The 21930-nt window shown below is 45.6% G+C and overlaps 2 protein-coding genes across 3 annotated transcripts; both read left to right on the forward strand.

Annotated features, from left to right (window-relative positions):
• The first annotated feature begins 9932 nt into the window (after positions 1-9932).
• Positions 9933-17263, forward strand: LOC307238657 (delta-like protein 4). Its single transcript, XM_080011742.1, has 11 exons — positions 9933-10414; positions 10564-10812; positions 11034-11091; positions 11668-11931; positions 12947-13007; positions 13406-13536; positions 13670-13839; positions 14167-14386; positions 14479-15220; positions 15342-15450; positions 15579-17263. The coding sequence occupies exons 1-11, from the start codon at positions 10361-10363 to the stop codon at positions 15582-15584; spliced, it is 2064 nt and encodes a 687-aa protein (XP_079867868.1). The 5' UTR covers positions 9933-10360; the 3' UTR covers positions 15585-17263.
• Positions 17264-19608: 2345 nt separating this feature from the next.
• Positions 19609-21384, forward strand: LOC307239432 (glutathione-specific gamma-glutamylcyclotransferase 1-like). 2 transcript variants are annotated; one of them, XM_080012801.1, is made up of 3 exons: positions 19609-20029; positions 20180-20215; positions 20723-21384. In XM_080012801.1, exons 1-3 carry the CDS (start codon positions 19760-19762, stop codon positions 21086-21088), a joined length of 672 nt encoding a protein of 223 aa, XP_079868927.1. In that variant the 5' UTR covers positions 19609-19759; the 3' UTR covers positions 21089-21384. The 2 variants fall into 2 exon arrangements, with proteins under 2 accessions (XP_079868927.1, XP_079868928.1); XM_080012802.1 differs by lacking the exon at positions 20180-20215.
• The last annotated feature ends 546 nt before the right edge of the window (positions 21385-21930 follow it).

Consider the following 21930-nt stretch of genomic DNA (forward strand, 5'->3'; position numbering starts at 1 on the left):
CAGAGGCCCCTTAGAGGTGATGCTGCATTTTCACTGAAGCAAAAGAAGTTCCAACGAGGAGTCCTAGGAGCGTCCGACACAACGACACAAGGCATCATGCGTCATGCCTTGTCAGAGTTTAAATCTTTCCCCTCCGGGTCAGGGTTGAGCAATCTGCAGTAGGTGGCAGTACGGACACCGGGATCAGGGATATCGTTCAGCCTGATTGATGAACTTGCTTGTTTGTACTGAACCCAAGTATAGACGAGAGGAGGAAAAGGAAAGCGTTCTTCAAGGCTCCCGTGTTTGCATTCTGAGGACAAAGAAGAAGAAGAAGAAGAGGAAGCTTCGCTTTATTTGCCAAGCACGTTCTGCATATACGTGGAATTTGCCCGACGCATTTAACCTACCCTTACCAGATTGGGAAGGAGACGGCCACAGTCCGGTGTCTGGAGACCAACTCCAGGTGGAGAGCCGGTGCCGTGGACAAGGGCATGGGCAGGAGGAGGTCACGCAGGGCAGGGCGGTCACGCAGGGCAGGACTCCTCCCCGCCCCTGCATGTATGCGTCCCTCGCGAGAATACGCAGAAACACATGCATGCTCATGCGCACACCTCCAGCTTTTAGCGAGCGTGTTTTCTTTACAGTCATGGCGGTGGGAAAAGGAGCAAAGGGGGGAAGTTGCGAACCCTCTCAAGATCAATGAATGTGGTGGAAAAAGGAGTGGCCCAGGGCAGCCAATAAGCACCGGACCGCAGGGAACTGGGCCCGATAACGTAAACAAGGAAACCACCTGATGTGGGCCGAGTCAGATAAACGCACGGCGCTCCACGCAGGCAGGTGCTTCCTGAGTCCTGCTTTCTCAATCAGTCAGGCTTTGCCACCCCTCATTCTTTCTCTCTCTCTCTCTCTCTCTCTCTCTCTCTCTCTATCTCTCTCTCTCTCTCCTCTCCTTGTGTCTTGGTCGCTCCTCCTCTCTCGCTGTCCTCATTCGGTTTCTGCCGCATGTTTGCAAATTGCAAACACTGTAGGACAGTAAAACTCGACAGCTATTGGGATTCGCTCATGTGATGTGCCATAATACGAGCAATAAAGATAAGGGCAACGAGCTGCCTGTTTCTAGGATTGCTTTCAACGCTTAATGGAACACATGCTTCATTGGGGTCTGTGTCTGCAGATAAAGGACCGTTGTAGGTAGAATGGAATGAATACTGCAGATGCAGTGTGGTTTTCAGATACAATAAATAAACCATAGAATGATAGTGTGTGTGTGTGTGTGTGTGTGTGTGTGTGGGAGGGTGCGTGCCTGTGCGCGTGTGTGTGTGTGTGTGAGGGCCTCTCACTCCCTTTCCCCTTTTTTTCTTTCTATTTCTCTCTCTGCTGGTTAGTCTGGGATTGTTTTGCGCTGTCCAATGAGGAAGGAAGTCGGTGTGAGAAAGTGCCTGTTTTTTTGGGACCAACAGGAACACAAGCGGTTCCTTTTTTTGCTGCTGGAACAATGCAGTGGCGTCACACCCCTTGACTGGACCTCTGTATTTCACATGGAAAAATGTTCCCAGAATTCCGCTCCCAGGCTCAGGGTAAGGCTGAGGATGGGGTGAGGGTGAGAGGGCCGGGTTCGGAGGACGGAGGGTGACGGCTGTCAGCGCAGCGCAGCAAACCCAATGACTGACGCTGGCCTCCACCACCACCACCACCACCACCACCACCACCATATCATGGATGCAGGACACAGAAAAGCTCATAACATGTTATTATGAGGGGAAATAAATCAAACGTGAACACACAAGGCATATCTATCACACAAGGATCTCTTTCCCCTTTTACTTTAAAAAAAATAAATATCTGACTCTGACTCTCTCTCTTTAGCTGTGACTGATATACAGTTGGTTTGGTACGACTACAAAATGTACTTATTGTAAGTGGCTTTGGACAAAAGCATTGTATAGTATAACATAACGTAAGGTGGATAAAGATATAAGCTGCAAGTGTCAAACTGCTTTTTTCTTTCGTCAAATGTTTTTTCTTTATTTGTGTTTTCCTCATCATACATCGGTAATGTCAGGTGTACCTCAGCGTCGTCGGTGTCTAGCTGCAGTCAGGCCGTGCACATGAAAGGCCATGCACGCCATGTTGTGCGGCAGCGCTCCTCAGGGATTACGTAAGGTTCTCAGAGCACCGTGTTTGTAATTAGCGTGAGAGGGAACACACCGCAGGTCTCTCAGAGTCTTATCAGCAGCCACACATCATACGCAGCTTGAACCACGGCATGCCGTGCTGCCTGCCCGCCACTACGGGTCACAGCGCTACATCGACGTGGTGTTATTTACTGTAGCGCCTCGGTCTTGATGATATGATGATGTCCCGAAACGGGAAGTGGGTTCGGTCCTAGAGCGGTGCCATCATTCATACAGGCAGGGAGGCAATACCAACTCTAAATCAATTGGTGGAACTGACCCTGTGAGATAACACAGATAACCTCAGTCATGGCCATGCCATGTAAAACATACCAAAGCTATGTTTAGAGAAAAGTAGTGCCCCTATTGATAATAAAAATATGTACTTAAATAGCTAACATTCTCATTCTCTCTCTCCCCCAAAGTTAATTTGTATGTTCATTTGTATCAGTGTGTATAATATAAAAAAAAGTTTTACCAGAATATGGGCAAAAATTAAGAAATCAAATAAAACAAACAAAAATGAAAAAAAATATCGATATAAATTATACAAATAAAAATGATTAAAAAAAATGTTATCAACCATAAGATGAAACAATATAAATTGCAGGATGAGGAAGAAACACGCCGTGGTGTTGAACGCCATCCATTTAATTTCTTCAACCCCAGCAAAACGGTGCCACTTCTCCTGGGCAAGATAAAACAAATAATGCTACACATGGGGTTCAATGTGCAGTGTCTGCACTTATATTATCTGCGTCATTCATCACTCTGGCTAATAAATCACTGCAGGGTGTATGAGAGCGTAAGCTCCGCGCAGAAAGATTAATCAGCACGCCGCAGTTTACTTAAGTGTCTGAATGCATTAGAGGTTCTCAAGCTCCAAAAGAAAACACAGAGCATACATCTGAGTGTTGGATGGCATCACATATCTCAGCAACATAAACACTTAAGATATATCTGATATCTGTTATCAAATATGACACTTATCACGGAGATTGGTTCTCAAATGCTGAAAAATCCCAAATCCTGTGACCGTATGGAGTATCTAAGTATCAAAGTGTCCTGCGGAGATGTCATCCGTTGGACAGAAACATGATGATTGCCTGTGAGAGCCCAGTCAGCAGAGCCAGAGCCGGGGCATTCGGGGAGTCACCGGAGTCATGTTAAGATAACACCGTGCAGCCATCAACTCTGGCAGCCGGGGAACTCCTCCTGGGCCACAGGGCCAGTTAAGAAAATGGGATGAATGCATCACTCCTGGAGCCGACCACAGGGGCCCTCTGAGAAAATGTTCACCGCGATAAGCCCCTTCAGACGTGCTCTCCGCGGTCCTGGGTGATTTTTCGAGACAGGCAGGCTGCAACCAGCTCTCCACTCTGCCAGACTCCCCTGGAGAGGATTTAGAGCCATAGGGACAGAAACAATCAATAAAAAACATATTATTTAATAGACCTTTTGAAATGAGGCGTGTGGACAAGTGAAATAGTATAATAATCACTCTCCTCAAGGACTTACAATGTCCACAGTATGGAAGGCAGTAGAATGTGTGTGTGCCATGTACACACCTTGAAGTTTAAGTCCATCACAGTTCAGCCAAGTAGGTAGAATTCATAACAGGTCAAATTTCACTCTAATGTTTGATGCGTGAACAAAGTCAAGAAGAGGTTCAATTATTATCGCTAGTAGACATAAGAGTCCAACACATAAGTGCTCCATGAAGCTATACGGAAATCGACACACTGCCTAAACTCACAACGTACAAAGAAAAACTTCCTTCACAACCCAACCCACGGAACCCCCAGAAAAGCATTCCCAAGAACCACACTATGTGAATCGGAAGCAAAAGGTAGGAAACGGCCTGTGCCGAGACCAAATAGGAATTTTTAAATCCTTAAAGGAAAAAACAACGGACACTCCTAAAATACCTCCGGGTTCTTCCTTATAAATAAACAATAATACGCCTGGTGGAGCATGGAAGTCATGTGCCCGGGGGTCAGGAAGGGGAGGAAGAATGCCCGATAAGGGATCATTAAGTCTGGATAATTGAGCCAGAATCACAGGCCCTTATCACCACTAATCGTGGCATCTAACGGCGCTGCATGCCAAAAATGGCGAAATTAACTGATCCTTATCCTTCCAATGCTGTTCAGAGGGCTTGCAGAGGACTTCCCCGCCATTGACATTGGGTCAAAGTCCTTTCCCACTATCCAGGCTAATTTACCCTCCTGCTTCTGATCACATCATCATAAAGCCAGAAATACATTTTAAAAAAGGGGCCATGCTGGTTCCCATCGTTTACAACTGTTCACACCACAGCCTCACGGGGCACAACGGGGGGCAAAGTCTGAAGCTGTTCATTAAAACGGAATGTCTCATCTCCTTTTCAAAAATGATAAGCCCACAATATTGAATGTGTTTCTTTATATGTTATACATTGCTTATTTAACAAGTTTTTCAGGGTTTTATTGACTCTTTTGCGCCTTTGCGAATCATCTCAAATCAAAACTGATTTATTTATTTTTTATTTTTTATTTTTTTTGGCCGCGCCCCATCGGACTTGCGTCTCAACATGCCGAGGCGCTGCAGCAGGGTTGTCAGTCCCTCAAAAGCAGAGGGTCCGGCGAGGCGGTACTGTGAACGGTTATAAATGACGAGCCACTTACTGTAGGAGCAGAAGACCCTGGAGAGCAGAGGAGGGGAATGCACCTGCTCCTCCATCTCACTTAAAAGGTAGATTTATGTGCGAGGCATGGGCCGGCAGGCCTCAAGAGTCATTGTTTCAGGACGGGCCGACCGAGAGGCCAACCGGTGTCTATTCTAACAGCCCTCTTCACACCAAGCACACTCATCTCTCTCCTTAATTCTTTCTCTTTCCCTTTCCTGCCAAGGGTTTTTTTTCTTTTTTTTTTTTTGTCTCGTGTAAATCATTGAACTTTGAATCTCGCGTTGAAGGATTTCCTCGAGCCTTGCTACTTCCTCACCCACAATTAGCCTCGTATTTGTAATCAGTCCAAAACTGGATACAAAGCTGGCCTTCACATATTCTTTGTATTCTTCACTGGAGGTAAAAAAAAAAAAATGAAAAAAAAAAAAAAAGGTGTGCATCTCCCTCAAGCCGAGCAGGATGTGACGCAGCCGCGGAAGAATGACAGATGTGGGGGTCTTTGCCCCGTCCGGTCCCTGCTGACGCTCCATGTGTAGAAGGTGGAGCCGCTCCGCCAGGATCAATAGGCTGCATTGAGGGGACAGTTGTTCCCGCTGGCAGGGGGAAGAATGGTCCCAGGCTGGTAGGAGGGCTGCGTGGGCTACTCTCCCCCGCGCTGCCGTTCCCAGTGGATAGATCCGTCATTCCAACCTGAGGGGGATCTTGGCACCGCTCGCACCGACGGCATCTGTCCCGCACACACGCGGCATCTCCGGCTAAGCCCGAGCGAGAGCTTTCGGAAGGGTGGACAAGTTTGCAACTGAACTGCGTATTACATTACGAGCGTACAAGTCAAGTCAACCGAGGGTCAGCCACGCGACGGGGCAACCGGCTTTTCAATGGCGTTTACCTTTTTTTCGGTAGGTTCGGTATGTGACACCCGAATACCTGGAGCCGGTAAATAGTGTCGGTGACTTAAGTGTGTTTTCGGTCACACCGTGGGGGCAGGAGAGTGCCGTCACGGCGGTGTTGTGTCAACACGGTAGGGAAGGGTGGTTGGAAAGTTCCAAAACAGCCCGCGGGGCTCTCGCTGGATGGATCGCTTCAAACGCAGGTGATCTAAGTCCAATCTGAATCCTGGCCAAGGTGTGAAAGTCCTCCTTAAACACATTGCTGTGTGATGATGTGCCCCTCCGAATTGAGAGAAAGATCAGGTCGGATAAGAAGTTGTTGGGGCGGTGGGTGGTGGGGGGCTGTTCAGGAATTGCTGACTTCAGAAAATTTGAGCGTTAATACATAATAAATGCAACAATGGACCTTTGAGGAAGAAAATAAGAATCAGTAAAATGAAAGACTTTGCCCGGTACACTCAGGTCGGAATAGGAGAGGACACCACGGTGTGTGTGTGTGTGTGTGTGTGGGGGGGGGGGGTAAAAACCCTCACTTTTGTCAGTTTGGCAGCAGGTGATTTTTCTTGGTGGAGGGGGGAGTGGCATGGTTAGATGCCTCAGATCCAATGGCGGGGGCACATCAAAAGCCCCATTGATTAGCCGGACAGATTGGGGCATAGAGATCAAATGTGCTGTAAAGAAGTGTTAAACTGCTGTGCATTAAACAGGGCAGAGTTTGGGCCCATCTGCTCTGCAGCACTGTAACTAATGTCCCACTGCACTCGCCCAGATTGTTGATAGGGTTAGAACAGGGAGCAGGAAAACTTAGGGAAATTACATTATAGGAAGGAAAACACACATGTGCTGACTATATTGTTAGTAATCATAACCATTATGATAATATAGTAATACTAATAATACTCCCAATACTAATACTACTATACTAATAACCAATAATAATAATAATAATAATAATAATAATAATAATAATATAAAATAACACTTTACAGTGCAAGTCAAAGAAAATAAATAATAATAAAGAATCATATAATAAAAAATAATAATAATAAAATTAAATGTGTGTACATTTTAACCGAACCTAACAGGCCAATAATGGGTAAGTAGCAGAGGCCCTAAAGTAAAGTACAAGTATGTAATGTGTATTATACAGTAATGTAATAATTAGCATTAAGTAGTTATTAGTAATATAGTAATAAGCAGTAATCAGTACTTAATAATATGTAGTAATAAGTGGTAGCTGAAAAATAAAAATGTAATGGTTAATGCTGTATTTCTCAGTAAAATGTAACACCGTGTGTCTTTGACAGTGTAATTGAGGCCATTGACATTTCAATCACATAATTTGGGCCACTGTTCTTTGATACTGCGCCAAACACAGATTTACAGTAAAGATATGCTGACATTCAGGCGAGGACAATTTAATTTTGAGAGTTCTTTGATCCCTGATTCGGAGATGAAAGATACAATAACCCTGATGTGTTTTGGAAATAAATCAGCATCAACAGAGTCGAGTGGTATGAACGGGTTTATACTTTGACCGAGTAGGCCAAATGGTCTGACTCCAAAAAGCGACAGCTAAAATAATGTTTTTTTTGGGGAGACATTTAATATTTTAAATGCAACTAATACAAGGCAATCTCATCCAAAATATATATCATATTAAAAAAACCCGAGGCTACTAACAGGACTTGACGTAAATTGTCCTGGAAAGTAAGTGCGATATTATAAATCGAAGTCTTGAGTGCTCTCATACCTCACCGTTTTCAAGTCAAATTGTTATTCCCCCGGTTTGGATGCCAGCCGAAACGCCGCATAACAATCAGAAGTGAGCTTTACAAAACACCCTCACCAAGAAAAATGATGTTCGAGCTGCAAGCTGCAGATGGGGTTGTGGATGTAGACCATGTCTGGTTTCCAAGGCACTGTTTATTTTAGAGTAAGGCAGAAGAAAAGAGTCGCTTCGGTTGGTGTTTGTACTGGCGGTGAGTAAATATCCCTTTAGCTGTGGACTAAAACGCCCATATTATTTCAGGCCATAGCTTTTCGTGCTCAATACCATTAAAAAAAAAAAGAATTAAGGGGACAAAAAGATTGATGAACAGCGTTTAATGTTGTAAATATTGCGGCTGCCTAACAACCCCACCCCCTCGCCATATTGGATCTGAGGCGGCGTTCCTCGCCGGCGCGCCAGAGACGGCGTTTTCCGCTCCAGTCCCGGCACCCCATGCTCGTCTCGTACGGCCGGAGAGCCCAACGTGGCTGCGGTGCAACTGGAGACCCGGCAGGGAAACCCTAACCAAATCCATCAATTATTCAAGCATATGGATGTTTTGACGTGAGCCGTATGGCCGCGAGGGCCATTACGCCGTTCGCAGCTCCCTCCACAAATAAGTTTCGAAGGAAAATCAATGGCAGACCCGTGTTACCGCTAAGTGTCCGGGGTCAAGGTTTGCCCCCGTCGGGCACCGCGACAAAAACAAAAGAAGAGCTCGGCTCGAGAGTGCGGTGCGGCGCAGCTTCGACGGTAGGAGGCATGGATGCCCTACTGGTTGTGAGGGATATGCTGAATGGTGGGAACGCCGAGGGCTCTAAGGCTTCAGAAATGTGAGCCGCCCGGGCCTCTTACTCACACAGTTCCTTAACCAGAAGAATAGACTCAATGGTCTATTGTCTCTGGCCTACAGTGGAACCTCAAACCCATAAGTCAAAGGTAGTTGGGGGTGGAGGGGGGGGCTTGGCGATGAAGTCATCACTGTAGGAGAGCCGCGCACACACACCTTTCTGTGAGGGAAGGGCTCCTAAATCCTGTTCCCTCACTTTCACACTGTAAATTATCCCAGACAAGTTGGCCTGCGGTACGGGTGATAAAGCCAACAATGCCTGTGCCCAGCGTGAGTTTGTGTGTGTGAAATTGTTGTTTTTTTTTTAAATGATATAGCCCCTTAATTTATTTGCCTAACAGCCTCCATGTACTGTACTGGTTTTTGGTTAATTTTGGGATCCTTCTCCTAACAATCCCTCTAACTTGAAAAGAGAAAAAAAAAGGTTATCCAATTGTTCCTTGCGGAATGGAAGCTCAACAAGCACTGTTGCACCACGTGCAGGATAAAATATTGATTTTAACTTAAACCAATGGTGCTTTCCAGGGGAATATTGACATATATGGCAAAATAATGACTACACAGCAGCGTGCCTTGAACTTTTTAAACTGTAATGTTCCAATGGACCTAACGTTCAATGTCTTGCTGATAATTAGGGGGCTACACACGGCAGTCTAGCCAAACAGCTACGCTTGAGGAGAGTTCCTCAGGTAGTGCTGTCATAAATCTCCATAAACTCAGCTCCAAATTGCTTAGTTGGTACCAAGCTGTGGGGGCCGTCACAAGTGCCAGTGAGTGAGTTTTTCACTGAGGTTGTCAAGTGGGAGCCCTCTTGCACCGATGTTGAATTCCGCACACGACGCCTTCAGGCGTCTGGAACCCCTCCCCTCCAGCGACGCTCCATACCCCATGCCAGCACCCTCAGCATAACACTATTCCATGTAAACATGCACAGTAATAATCCTGAAGTAACATCACTGGCACTGCACGGACACACCCACTGTCCCTCAACCCCTTATTACCACCAGTCACTAAGCCTACTATGTAGTACTGTATTTAAAAGGCCTACACGTGTGCAAAAATAATATATATATAGTGCGTGTGTGTGTGTGTGTGTGTGTGTGTGTGTGTGTGTGTGTGTGTGTGTGTGTGTGTGTGTGTGTATTTGTGAGCCTGGGAGAGGAGCTCTATATCTTCTTTTTTTTTTTTTGTGAAAATTAGGTTTTCAAAAAGATTTAAGACCCCATTACAGTTTTGGTATTGTCTCCTTGCATCATCTTCTTCATTATTATTATTATTATTATTATTATTATTATTATTATTATTATTATTATTATTATTATAAATAATAATACTAATAATAATAAAAATGATGGTGTTATTATTATTATTATTATTATTATTATTATGGTGGGAAATAATTGTATGCCAAATTCCTTGGTCCTTTTAAAAACAAACATTATCACACGAGTTGTAAGAGTCAACGCAAAAGACACTGGAGTGGTCGGAGCACCGTGGGCGGGGTGTGCTGCCTGACGGTGTGCGTGGTGACAGCTCCACTATATAAACACTGAGGGTCGTCCTCCACCCTTCATTAAGCCTCCGTGCGCTCCCCAAACCCGCGCACTGCCACTTGCACGCGTGCATGAGACGCGCACTCCTGCGTGACAAAAGCGCAACAGCAGAAAAAACAAAAACCCCACACACAAACCGGCACGATGGATGGGCAACATAAGGACAGAAGAATGACTAATTTGTGGATATTGACGTTATTAATATTAGTGTAAGATCTACTTCTCTGGATAACACGGTTTTTTAAAGTTTTTTTTGCTGTTGATGTTTTTTTTCTGGATTTCTGGATTGTGGCGCTGGATCTCGTCTGCACGGCTTTGAAGAAGGATTATATTTATTATCACTCTTATTCTCACCACCACCACCACCACCACCACCACCACCACCACCATCATCATCACTTGGAATAGGAGTGTTTATTTTTATTTTTTTGGAGACTTGATTTTCAGAGGATACGCACAATAACTCTAAAGAATGGCCGTTTGTTTCACCTCTATCATCACAATAATTCTAACTTTACTAACTCAGGTATATTTTCTTAATATTTACAATTCAGTATTGTGTGTTTATTTTTTATTTTTTATTTTTTTTACAAAACGTCGCACCAGGCTGTATTGGGTGTATTATGATGCGGGCTTCCTTTTTTATTTATTTATTTTTTTTTAATTTTTTTTTAGGTTCTGGGGTCAGGTGTGTTCGAGATAGATCTCCATCAGTTTCGGAATAGCAGAGGTTTGCTGGCAAACGGCCAGAGCTGCGGCTCCGACTGCAGGACCCTTTTCAGAGTTTGCTTGAAGAACTTCCAGACCGTGGTGTCGCCCGGCGACTGCATCTTCGGCAGAGCCGCCTCACCTGTCCTGGGCTCCAATTCCTTCGGCGTCACCCATGGGGGCCGCCTGCGACTGCCGCTCAACTTCACGTGGCCGGTAAGGCGTCCCCAGCAAACGACGCAACACGATGGCGACTAAACGAGGGTGCGATTCATGGTGAACTGAAATATAGGTGTATGCGGGCAGAGCAAATCATGACGGGCGGAGGCCCGTTTACGTGGGGCTGTGCGGTAAATGGGAAGTTAAGAATAAATAATAAATAAACTGCGCGGTGGGAATACTTTGTGGTGACTTTCTCTCTCTTTCTCCCCCCGCAGGGTGCTTTCTCATTAGTTATTGAAGCTTGGTATTCTCCTGCCTCGGATCTACCTGGAGGTGAGAATCCGTCTGTCGGCCGCTAGGTGGCGCCATGACAGTATGAAGCTTCTCCGGTCCATGATAATAACCTTTCCTTTTTATTAAATATGTTGGAGAAATAAACTTATAGACCCCCCCCCCCCCTTACCTTTAACATACTTGTATTAGTTAATTCAGGGCTCTAAGTGTGTCTTATGTCTTTGTCTTCTGTCAAATCTCCCAACACAATTGCACTTCCCGGGGTTTATTTCTGGCGTGGGAAAGTATGGGACCATACATGCTGAAAGTGGAAATATGAAACCCAGCCAAAAAACCATATGACTAGCCTTTCCTGTAGTTTGCACCTATTTGTTTGAGCGCTGCTCGGCCTGAATGTTTGGTGACACAATGGAAGAGGAAATTGCAATACAGCCTGATTGTTTTTTAGAATCGGCCAAAAAGAATAGCTGAAAGGACGTGGAAAAGACAATAGAACGTGTCATAAAAACCATAAATCCGGGTCTACTTAATATTTTACTATAACTTATCTCTTAATCTACGTTGGGTTGTTTTTGTTTTTTTTTGTTTTGTTTTGTTTGTTTGTTTTCTTCTCAGATACCACCAACTCTGAGTGGCTGATCAGTTCGTTTGCCATCCAGAGGAAGTTGAGCATCGGGCCCGAGTGGTCCCGGGATGTGAAGATCCTGGCCCAGACGGAGCTCAGGTACTCATACCGGTTCGTCTGCGGGGAGCACTACTACGGGGACACGTGTTCCAAAATCTGCGCCCCCAGAGACGGCTACTTCGGCCACTACACCTGCGAGCCCGACGGACGGATCGCCTGCCTGCCCGGGTGGAAGGGCGACTACTGCCAAGAACGTAAGCGACGCGCGGAGCTGCGACCCCAACGCTCACACCTCGGTTCCGGCGTCCGGATATGATCAGTGCGCGCATGTGGCGTGACGCGACGCTCTGAGCCGTCGACGTTGACGCGCGGGTGAACGCACGCACCGCGTTCAAAGCTCGGGACCGGACGAACGAGGCGTTCACGGCGAAGCAATCCGTGGAAATGACCACAGGAGCCACGAATTGCAGAGCACTCAATTAAAGCCCAAGGCGTTCGGCCCGAGTGGTTATTTGAGCGTTTTTAATGTGCTTTGCACTTTGCACCCTCCCGCCGGAATAAATCGCTTCGACAGAATAAGGTTATTCCGTCCCGGGGAAAATCCCATTGACACTGTCGGTGCCGACCGATTGCCCTGTGAACCTCGTTCGCCGGAAACAAACGAACGAAGAGTTGGGAGAATCGAACGACTCTTTTTTTTTTTTTTTTTTTTTTTTTTAATTGTATTTTATTATTATTATTATTATTATTATTTATTTTTTTAATTTTAATTTTAATTTTTTGTTTTACCCAATGACTCGCGAGCCGCGCGTGCTATTAATCCGGGGCGGCGCGCGCTGGGCAGCACGCGCCGGGTTAATCGCGGCATTACCGTCCGCCACGCGCCACTAAATTGCGGCTTCTATTGTTGAGCGCGGGGGGCAGCAGCTGCAGACGGGGCTGGAGCTGGCCAGCAGTAACAATGGAGCAGCTGTCCACTTTGGAGGAGCGAGCATCTGCTCCGCACTAACCAGCCGTTTAACACCGCTCCTGCAACCATGCAAAATCAATGTCAGATACAGCCCCCCCCCCCCCCCCCCCCCCCCCCCCCCAAAAAAAAATACAAATAAAAATATATTTGGAAAAAATGGAGCTTTCTTTTGAAATGGCTGCAGGATTTGATTTGATTTTGTGGAGGAGGGGGGAAAAATGTGGGGTCGAAGGTGGCGGGCGTGAACAACAAACAGTCCCGCTGTCAGTGATTCACTTGTTAATTTCCTCTTGTTCCAGCAATCTGCCTCGAGGGGTGCAGTGAAAAGAATGGAAATTGCACACTACCTGGAGAGTGCAGGTGAGTGTCTCATCATCCTTATCTACGGTGGGGATGGGCGATATTGACGCAATCGAATCTCATATTTTTATTTTTTTTTACTTTTGGTGCTTTACAAACAAAAGTATTTGAGAAACAACCAGTAGTCATGTGGATATTACGGCCAAGCGGGTAGAGGCGTTGATGGGACCAGCCGGAACAGTGAAGTTCCCGAACTCCACAACATTACAGTACAATAATCAAAATCCCTGACAATATCTACTGTAGTCTTCTATCAATGTCGTAACTATATATCGCCCCGCCCTACTTTATCTGCAACTCATCCTAAATGGCTCTCTTGGATCAGTGGCAGCAAATGCAGCATCTCAGTGTTTGCATATGACTCCAGAGTGAAAGTGCGTTGTTTGTGTTTGCAACAGATGCAGGGAGGGCTGGCAGGGCCCGTTCTGCGATGTGTGCAAACGCTACCCGTCCTGTAAACACGGAACCTGCGAAGGGGCGTGGCAGTGCACCTGCGAGGAAGGCTGGGGAGGCCTGCTCTGTGACCAAGGTCAGTCTCGATTCCCGACCCCCGGCTCGTTCGAGAGAGGAAAAAACGGGGGGGGGGGGGGGGGGGCCGGATTACGTCTGGGACCGACCGGGGGCCTTGCTCCATAATGATTCCTGACAAAAACGTTTTCCAGATCTCAACTACTGCACGCACCACACGCCCTGCACCAACGGGGCCACGTGCATGAACACGGGCCAGGGCAGCTACACCTGCGCCTGCCTGCCGGGCTTCACCGGGGTGAACTGCGACTCGCCGGTCAGGGAGTGCGACAGCCAGCCCTGCAGCAATGGAGGCCAGTGCCTGGTGAGTCCGGAAGTCTCTCTCTCTCCTTTCCCACAACACAGGCTTTCCTGTTTTTGTTTTCGCCTTGGTCCCTCCGCGGGTCCAGGATGATGCTACCGATTGTTGAGTCGCGGGTTGACCCAGTTCTCAGACCCTCTACTGTAAATAGAATTCAAACCGAGGATAAAGGACCGGGGGGTGGGGGGGGGTGGCGGTGGGGGTTGGGGGTCAGGGGCATGGTAACGTAAGCAAATCTGACAGGAGAAAGCTAACCTGCTATGACCCACACAAGGAACTGTTGTTGGGACAGGGGGTCATTGATGAATTATGCATCTCTTTTGCCTGCAGGACACCGAGGACAGCTACAAGTGTACGTGTCCCCAGGGCTTCGAAGGCCCACACTGCGAACACAGGATGCTGACCTGCGCTGACAAACCTTGCTTCCACAATGGGAAGTGCAGAGAGACAGACAATGGCCACAGCTACATGTGCGAGTGTCCAGTGGGCTACACCGGCTTCAATTGTGAAAAGATAGCGGACAAATGTACCTCGCTGCAATGCACAAACGGTAATCTTAACACGCCCTCTTGTGCGATTCCATCAGGCGCCGCATGAAGGTTTACCGACACTGAGTGGCCGTGTTGTCCTTGTCTCCGCTAGGTGGACACTGTGTGATCCGCGGCAACGTCCGACTGTGCAGTTGCCGGGCAGGCTTCACGGGGCTGCGCTGCGAGATCAACATCAACGAGTGTGCCGCGAACCCCTGTGAAAACGGGGCCACCTGCATGGACCGCATCAACGACTACACCTGCACCTGCCCTCCGGGGTACACGGGCCGCAACTGCGACAAACCCACCGACGGCTGCGCCTTCCAAACCTGCCTGAACGGAGGGACCTGCACGGCCGGAGCGAAAGGGCCGCCCACATGCCACTGCCCGGACCACTACAGCGGCCCCCAGTGCCAGACCCACGACGTGCATTTAGATATTGTCTCCAACTCCAACAACAACTTGGAGCCCAGAGAGAGCCTGAGCTGGGTGGATGTCTGCCTGGGCGTGGGCATGGTGGCCCTGCTGGTGCTGCTCTGCATGGCGCTGTTGGTGCTACGCCACATCAGGAGGCAGAGAAACAGTCAGCGGGAGGCGAAGACCATGAATAATCTCTCCAAGGCGGACTTTCAGAGGGAGAACCTTATTCCCACGCTGGACCTGAAGAACACGAATAAAAAGATGGATCTGGAAGTGGACTGTCCCAGAGAAAAGTCCAACCACAACCACGTCAACCACTACCATCTAGACTACGAAACCTCCAAGGGGTACAAGGGCCAACTGTCCCTTGTGGGCAAAGACGAAAACTGTGAAAAAACCATAGAGCATAAAACGCAATCAAGTAAAATGTACAGGTGAGTTTGCGTGACATTTATAGAGTAAAAATATTTGAAAATAAAAGTAAAATATTTGAAAATGTTGCTCTTTGTTTTTGTGTGATAGTTCATGTGTGCCATTTTTTTTTTAACTCCACAGTGAAAGGCCAGAGTGTAGAATATCAACAATATGTCCCTCCAGAGATTCAATATACCAGTCCGTGTTTGTAATAGCAGAAGAGAAAAATGAATGCATCATAGCAACAGAGGTAAGCTTTTCTGGAATTTGGATTATTTCCAGACATATTAAGAGTTAATCTGCAGCATTTAATGTTGGAATCCTAATTTCAAGGGCTTTATACAATTTCTGACACTAATTCTCCTTTGTCTCTCTCAGGTATAATATATGGAAGATAATGGTCGTTTAGGACGTATCTTCTGGCCTGTTTACAAGTGAGGAAAAAGACTGGGATTTATTTAAATGCAACCTGCTGCTCTTGAAAACTTGATAACTGGATGGAGCCGGCGCGCTCTTTGAATGCAATAGAATTCAAACGACCATTTTTTTTGTTAGAATGTAAAGACTGAAAACGACCGCGGGGAAATAATGAGCTTCTCTGACTGACAGACCGTCCCTCGCGGCGTTTTAAGCATCCGCCCCCGTCTCGGTCTTCATCGTCGTCCAAGGGCGACGGGGCCCAGATGTTTATGCCAGCACGGTGATCAGCAGGACCATCAGGACGGCTCCTCCTCCGCCTTGTTGCCGTCATCGGCAATCACACAATCCACTCAATGCCACCACGGCTGTGTGGAAAAGTCGCCGGGCGGATTCCACGTTCTGCGGCCTGACTATGTGCTATGCAAAGAAAAATGAGCATCGGGGCTGAATTTGGAAAGTAAATTACAGGAAAAAAAAAAAAAAAAAAAAAAAAAAGCATCTACTGAAAACGGTTCATTATTTTTTTTATATATTTGAGGCATGCCAGTTTTTGTAAATCGTAACCTGTTGATAAAGAATGTATGCAGCCCAGATCACAAAGCCTTATATATGGGTTCCAGAACGACGTTGTGCCCTGTCTTGTCGTGATTCCTTTGCACAACAAAAAATGGATATCCCATTTAAACATACAATCAATTGATGCAATATGTCAAAGGGACGTGGAACCTCAACATTAGGCTTATTTAACTTCATGCGAGGTTACCAACAAATTTAAGACAAAGAAGTACATGACTATCATACCAAGGACGCCTTCAAATGAAATTACTGAACCAATAATGTTATTTTGTAAGATTAGTATTTCTTTAGTAATTTAACTTTATGAAGCAGCAATCTTTCTGCTTCTATGTTTTATAAGATTATTTTGTACATAATGTGTATTTATATGTTAAAATTAGAAGTATGGTGTGTACATCTGTTTTATGTCAATGGCCCCAAAAAGTTGATTTATTTTTAAGATATTGTTGATTTTATTTTTTTTTTGTAAAGAAAAAAATGAACAATGAATACATACCTGGTACATGGTTTTTTGTTGGACTTATTCAATGGCTGAGTGTACAGTAAGTGGACAAATAGAGATACTCATTTGCTTAAATGTTGCATTCATCTAGAATCTTTATTTGAAGTGTGTTTCCAGCTGGGGCAGTAGCAGTAGTCTTGATAATGTTTGGATTTGTAGAAGTTGAAATGTTTATTCTGCGGCAGGCGTTTGCCAATGTGATGTGAATTCAACGTGCTCGCGATATTGTATTCGGCAGCCATGTGAGGAGCAACCCTAACAAAAAAGTATATAAATAGATACATAGATACATATATACATTTTTAAAATATATATGTTTAAATAAGGACTCCTTGTGGTCTTTTTAATAAACTACTCTGTAAGTGGAAGTGCAAATAGATTACATAACATATTTGTGATTGTTAAAAGGCACTATTAGGAACAATATTGTTACAAATTTCTCAAACATTTCAATTAAATCAATTTAAGAATTTGGAAAAGGGAATGAACATGGTAGTAACACTAATTGAAACAAATTAATAATCAAATAAATTACAAAACAACAGCAACAATTTAGAAAACACTAACTGGGACACTATAAAGGGAAGGGAAGCCTTTTATAGGATGTGGAATAAGGCTGGTCTGAATAAAAAGCTGAGTTTTTCCAGACGAGCCGAGAACACATTTACTATTAATACGCATGATATACTCGTGATTTTGCGTACCTTAAAATAAAGAGGTACTGAATCGACATATTTTCCAAATCCATAAAATCCATAAAGTATTTCTCTCGCTCTCTTGTTACAACTAAAAGCCTGAAACCTCATCGCCCCCACACCACAAAGCGGTTCCCACGCTTCCAAATCTGTGCATTTGGTTTCAACAATTTTTCTCGCATCCCTGATGTTCCCCTGATGCCATGTCTTGCAGATCGAGGTCTGCAGATCGCCGTAAAGATGTGGAGCAATGTCTTGTATAAACACTTGGGGGCAGTAGGATCTGTGAATGCGAAGATCCTGAACTTCCACAGCTACCCACAACACATTTCAAGGGAACCAATTGGGTTTCACAGAAACAGCTATGAAAGCAGATTATTTATTCACTGTTTTCATGTTTTAAGCATGCAAACCATAAAATGTTGTGGGGGAAAAAAAAAGGTTTTATGTGTAAAACAGATGGATACACGATCAGCCACAACATTAAAACCACCTGCCTAATGTTGTGTACGTCCCCCTCATGCCGGCAAAACAAGCTCTGACCCGTCTAACAGTGTTAAGGAAAGTGAAACGTGTCAAATTAACATCCACATTAATACCAGGACCCAGGGCCTCCCAGCAGAACATTGCCCAGATCCTCACACTGCCTCCGCCCGCTTTCCTTCTTGCCATAGTGCATCCTGGTGCCATCTCTTCCCTAGGTAAACGACGCACATGCATCCGACCATCCGCATGCTGTAAAAGAAAGCACGATTCATCAGACCAGGCCACCTTCTTCCATTGCTCCACGGTCTAGTTCTGATGCTCACGTGCTCATTGTAGGTGCTTTCGGCGGTGGACAGGGGTCAGCATGGACACCCTGACCAGTCTGCGACTACGCAGCCCAATAGGCAGCAAGCTGCATTAACATTTTCACCAATTTGTGCTACAGTAGTTCTTTTACATTACATTACATTTAGTCATTTAGCAGACGCTTTTATCCAAAGCGACTTACTTCTGTGGGATCAGACCAGAAGGGCTATACTTCATCCCCACGTGCATCAATGAGCCCATGGGCGCCCATGACCCTGTCGCTGGTTCACCGGTTGTCCTTCCTTGGATCACTTTTGGTAGGTACTAACCACTGCGTACTCGGAACACCCCACAAGATCTGTTGCTTTGGAGATGCTCTGACCCAGTCGTCTAGCCATCACAATGTGACCCTTGCCAAAGTGGCTCATATCTTTAAGTCTGCCCATTTTTCCTGCTTCCAACACATCAACTTCAAGAGCTGACTGTTCACTTTCTACCTGATGTATCCCACCCCTTGACAGGTGCCACTGGAACGAGATGGTCAATGTTATTCACTTCACCTGTCAGTGGTTTTAATGTTGTGGCTGATCGGTGATTATGTTCATAGTATACTGAGATACTGGAAACACTCCAGCTGAACACAGACACTCAATGAGCTTTGGAGAACCTTGGTTTAATACTCCCTTCTAAATACCTCTATATATAGCTAAACGGATAAACTGCTGCACAGTTAATGGCTTATTACGTTCAAGGCCACAATAGACTACTAATACACATGACACATGATTGAGACATGGATGGCAAAGGGATTACGAATCAATAACCTCTGAGGACACCTCTGACATGAGCATTATAATTCAAAAAAATACTTTAATTTAAAGACATCATCTACATATCTGCGTTAATTCTAAGAGCATCTTACAGCAGACTGAAACTTCACACTTCATGGTATGTGCTGGTTGTGTGACAGAAAGAAAGAACAATTATTGATTCTGAAAAGAAATTGTAAAAATGATAGACGATTTTTATTGAGGAATATCTGAACTTGCACATTTCTAATCCCCGGGAGCAAATTGCATCGTCGTATCTGCGCAGCTAATATGATTGTAATCGTCTTTGTTCCGTTTAAGCAATTTTTGTCTTACTTACGACTATTAAGCTGCTCCATTTTTAGAAGAAAATAATAATGTGTCGCTGCGTAAACATGCAAGCACCGTAAATAGCCCTGCTGCGGCCTGTTGCTGTGTCAGTGATTCAAGGTTGGAACGTCTTAGAGGCGCGTGTCTTTTGGACCACTTGCCGCATCCCGATTGGCTGGTGCTTGCTCAGGCCCCGCCTCTTCACGAATCCCATTGGCCGGGGACATCCTGTTCCGCTGCGGTCAGAACAACAAACGCACATGTTCGCACATTACACACAGCAGGAGAGCTGACGTCGCTATACGTGGTTGTATTTATTTCGACAGAGAGCTCAGCGGCAGACACCGCGGTTCAGCCGTAACATTTCGTTCATTTAATTCATTTCTCCTGCAGAAAAACACTCCATATAAAGACCATGGAGGTTTCTCTGAGGCAATGCATGAAGCGATAGAAAGAGCAGTGGGCAGTGAGTTTTTCAAACGTAAATATACATATTTGGGTCGTCCTCGAGTCAGCACAAATCCTTTGGCTGCAATGAAACCTCACGACATCACGAAGGAGAAGGGCAGCCTCTGGATCTTTGGCTACGGCTCCTTGGTCTGGAAGCCAGACTTCAAATACAGAAAGCGCAGCATCGGTCACATCGACGGCTACAAGAGACGCTTCTGGCACGGGGACGACTTCTACCGGGGGGACAAGGAGAAGGTGTGTTTGGCTGTGGTCTGATTTGATACGTCGCTGCTGTGAAGTTAGAATAATTTAGACTCCTCTAATCCCTAAATCCCGACGAGAGTGCAGCTGGATTGTTTTGGTCGGCATGCACTTAAACTGACAGTCTCGCTTCTCTCCTTCCAGCCAGGTAGAGTTGTAACACTGGTGCAAGATCACGATGTAAGTCTGTCCCTAATTTCATCTAATATATGAAGTTGTTTTTTTTGTTTGGTTTGTTTTTTGGTTTGCCATATCATTCGGCTACAGCATTTATTAGGGTAGTGATTGTGATATTCTGATCGAAAAATAAACCTAAAAGAGGAATATAACTTAAACAAGGCAATACCAATACCAAGCCTAATGTAAAGATAATTAATATAATCCCACATCTATGGACTTGGACAAAATGTGTTTTAAAATTGAAATGCCACCAGGATGTGGGACCAGCTTCTAGTACTCCGATTAATGTCTGAGGATATACTTCAAAGTGACGACTGTATACCAAACCCCAGACAACTCCTTTCTTGTTTACAACTCGAGGAGACTGCGAAGAACGTTCTCTATTACAGCCCGACATTCTCTGTTCAGTGGGTCTGCAGCGGCGGCTGAAATCCATATTCTTGTTGACCTCTTTGACTCGACATGTCTCCATGTGACATCCCCGCTTGCTTCCCCCCCCCCCCGCAGGCCTGCACCTGGGGAGTGGCCTACGAGGTGACCGGCTCTCAGGTGGAGGAGTCACTGCAGTACCTGAACACGAGGGAGGCCGTGGGGGGCGGGTACGTCACCGAGATAGTGGAGTTCAACCCCAGAGAGGAGGCTCAGGGCAAGGTGCTGGCCCTCGTCTACATCGCTACCTCGAACAACCCCATCTACCTGGGCCCCGCCCCGGACACCGAGATCGCCGCGCAGATTGTCATCTGCAGCGGAGCCACGGGCCACAACATCGAGTACCTGCTCCGCCTGGCGGAGTTCATGAGGCTGTACTGTCCCGACGTCGAGGACGACCATCTCTTCTCCATAGAAGCAGCTGCCTTGGCCCTTGTTCTGTGAACAAAACATGAGCACGCTTTGAAACCTTCATATCTTTCATATGTTCATAGCAAGACTATACTGACTTTTCATTCCTCCCAAAGGTTATAGCTGTGTTTACTTTTTTGGGACATAATGCAAGGGATCATTTAGAATCTTTCACTTTATGTCAGTGCAACTGTGCATTGACCTTGTACTTTGAGATTCTTATCGCTGTCCTGCCAAATACCAGTTTTGTATATGAAAGTGACTCTAAACTATATACTTCTCCTTTTGCTCATTATTTTAAGTTATATCCTTGTTGTAAAAGGATTTGGTGCTGTAAACTATCTTTTCTATGCACAGCTATTTTAATTAAAAAAAAATCGAAATAATGTGTTGTTTTGCCCACGAATGTGTGTTTTTTGGGGTCGGTGTACCATATGAAAGCCTATGCATTATCAGGACCTTTGTTATTAAGTGGATACGTACACCCTTAAGATAAGATTAGATAAGATAAAGATACTTTATAAACCCCCAAAGGGAAACTCCTGTGTTGCAGCAGCAATGACATACATCATTTTAAAAAGCACACGTTTACATTTTAGCAGACTCTTATCCAAAGTGACTTCAAACGCAGCCATCAGGGGTTAAGTGTCTTGCTCAAGGACACTACAGCATGCTAGCAGGAGGAGCCTGGGATGGAACCAGCAACCTTCAGATTACTAGACACCCAGCTCTACCTCCTGAGCCTCTAGTACTTTTTAATTTTAGTCAAGCACAGAGTCGCCCTCTAAACAATTCGGGTGTTTCCCTGAATGCTGTACAATCCGTCCCTGAACCAGACACTTCATTAAAACATGTAGTGCTGACAGGGGATACAT

The sequence above is a fragment of the Zeus faber genome, assembly GCF_960531495.2.
Source record: "Zeus faber genome assembly, chromosome: 13".
Taxonomy (NCBI): domain Eukaryota; kingdom Metazoa; phylum Chordata; class Actinopteri; order Zeiformes; family Zeidae; genus Zeus; species Zeus faber.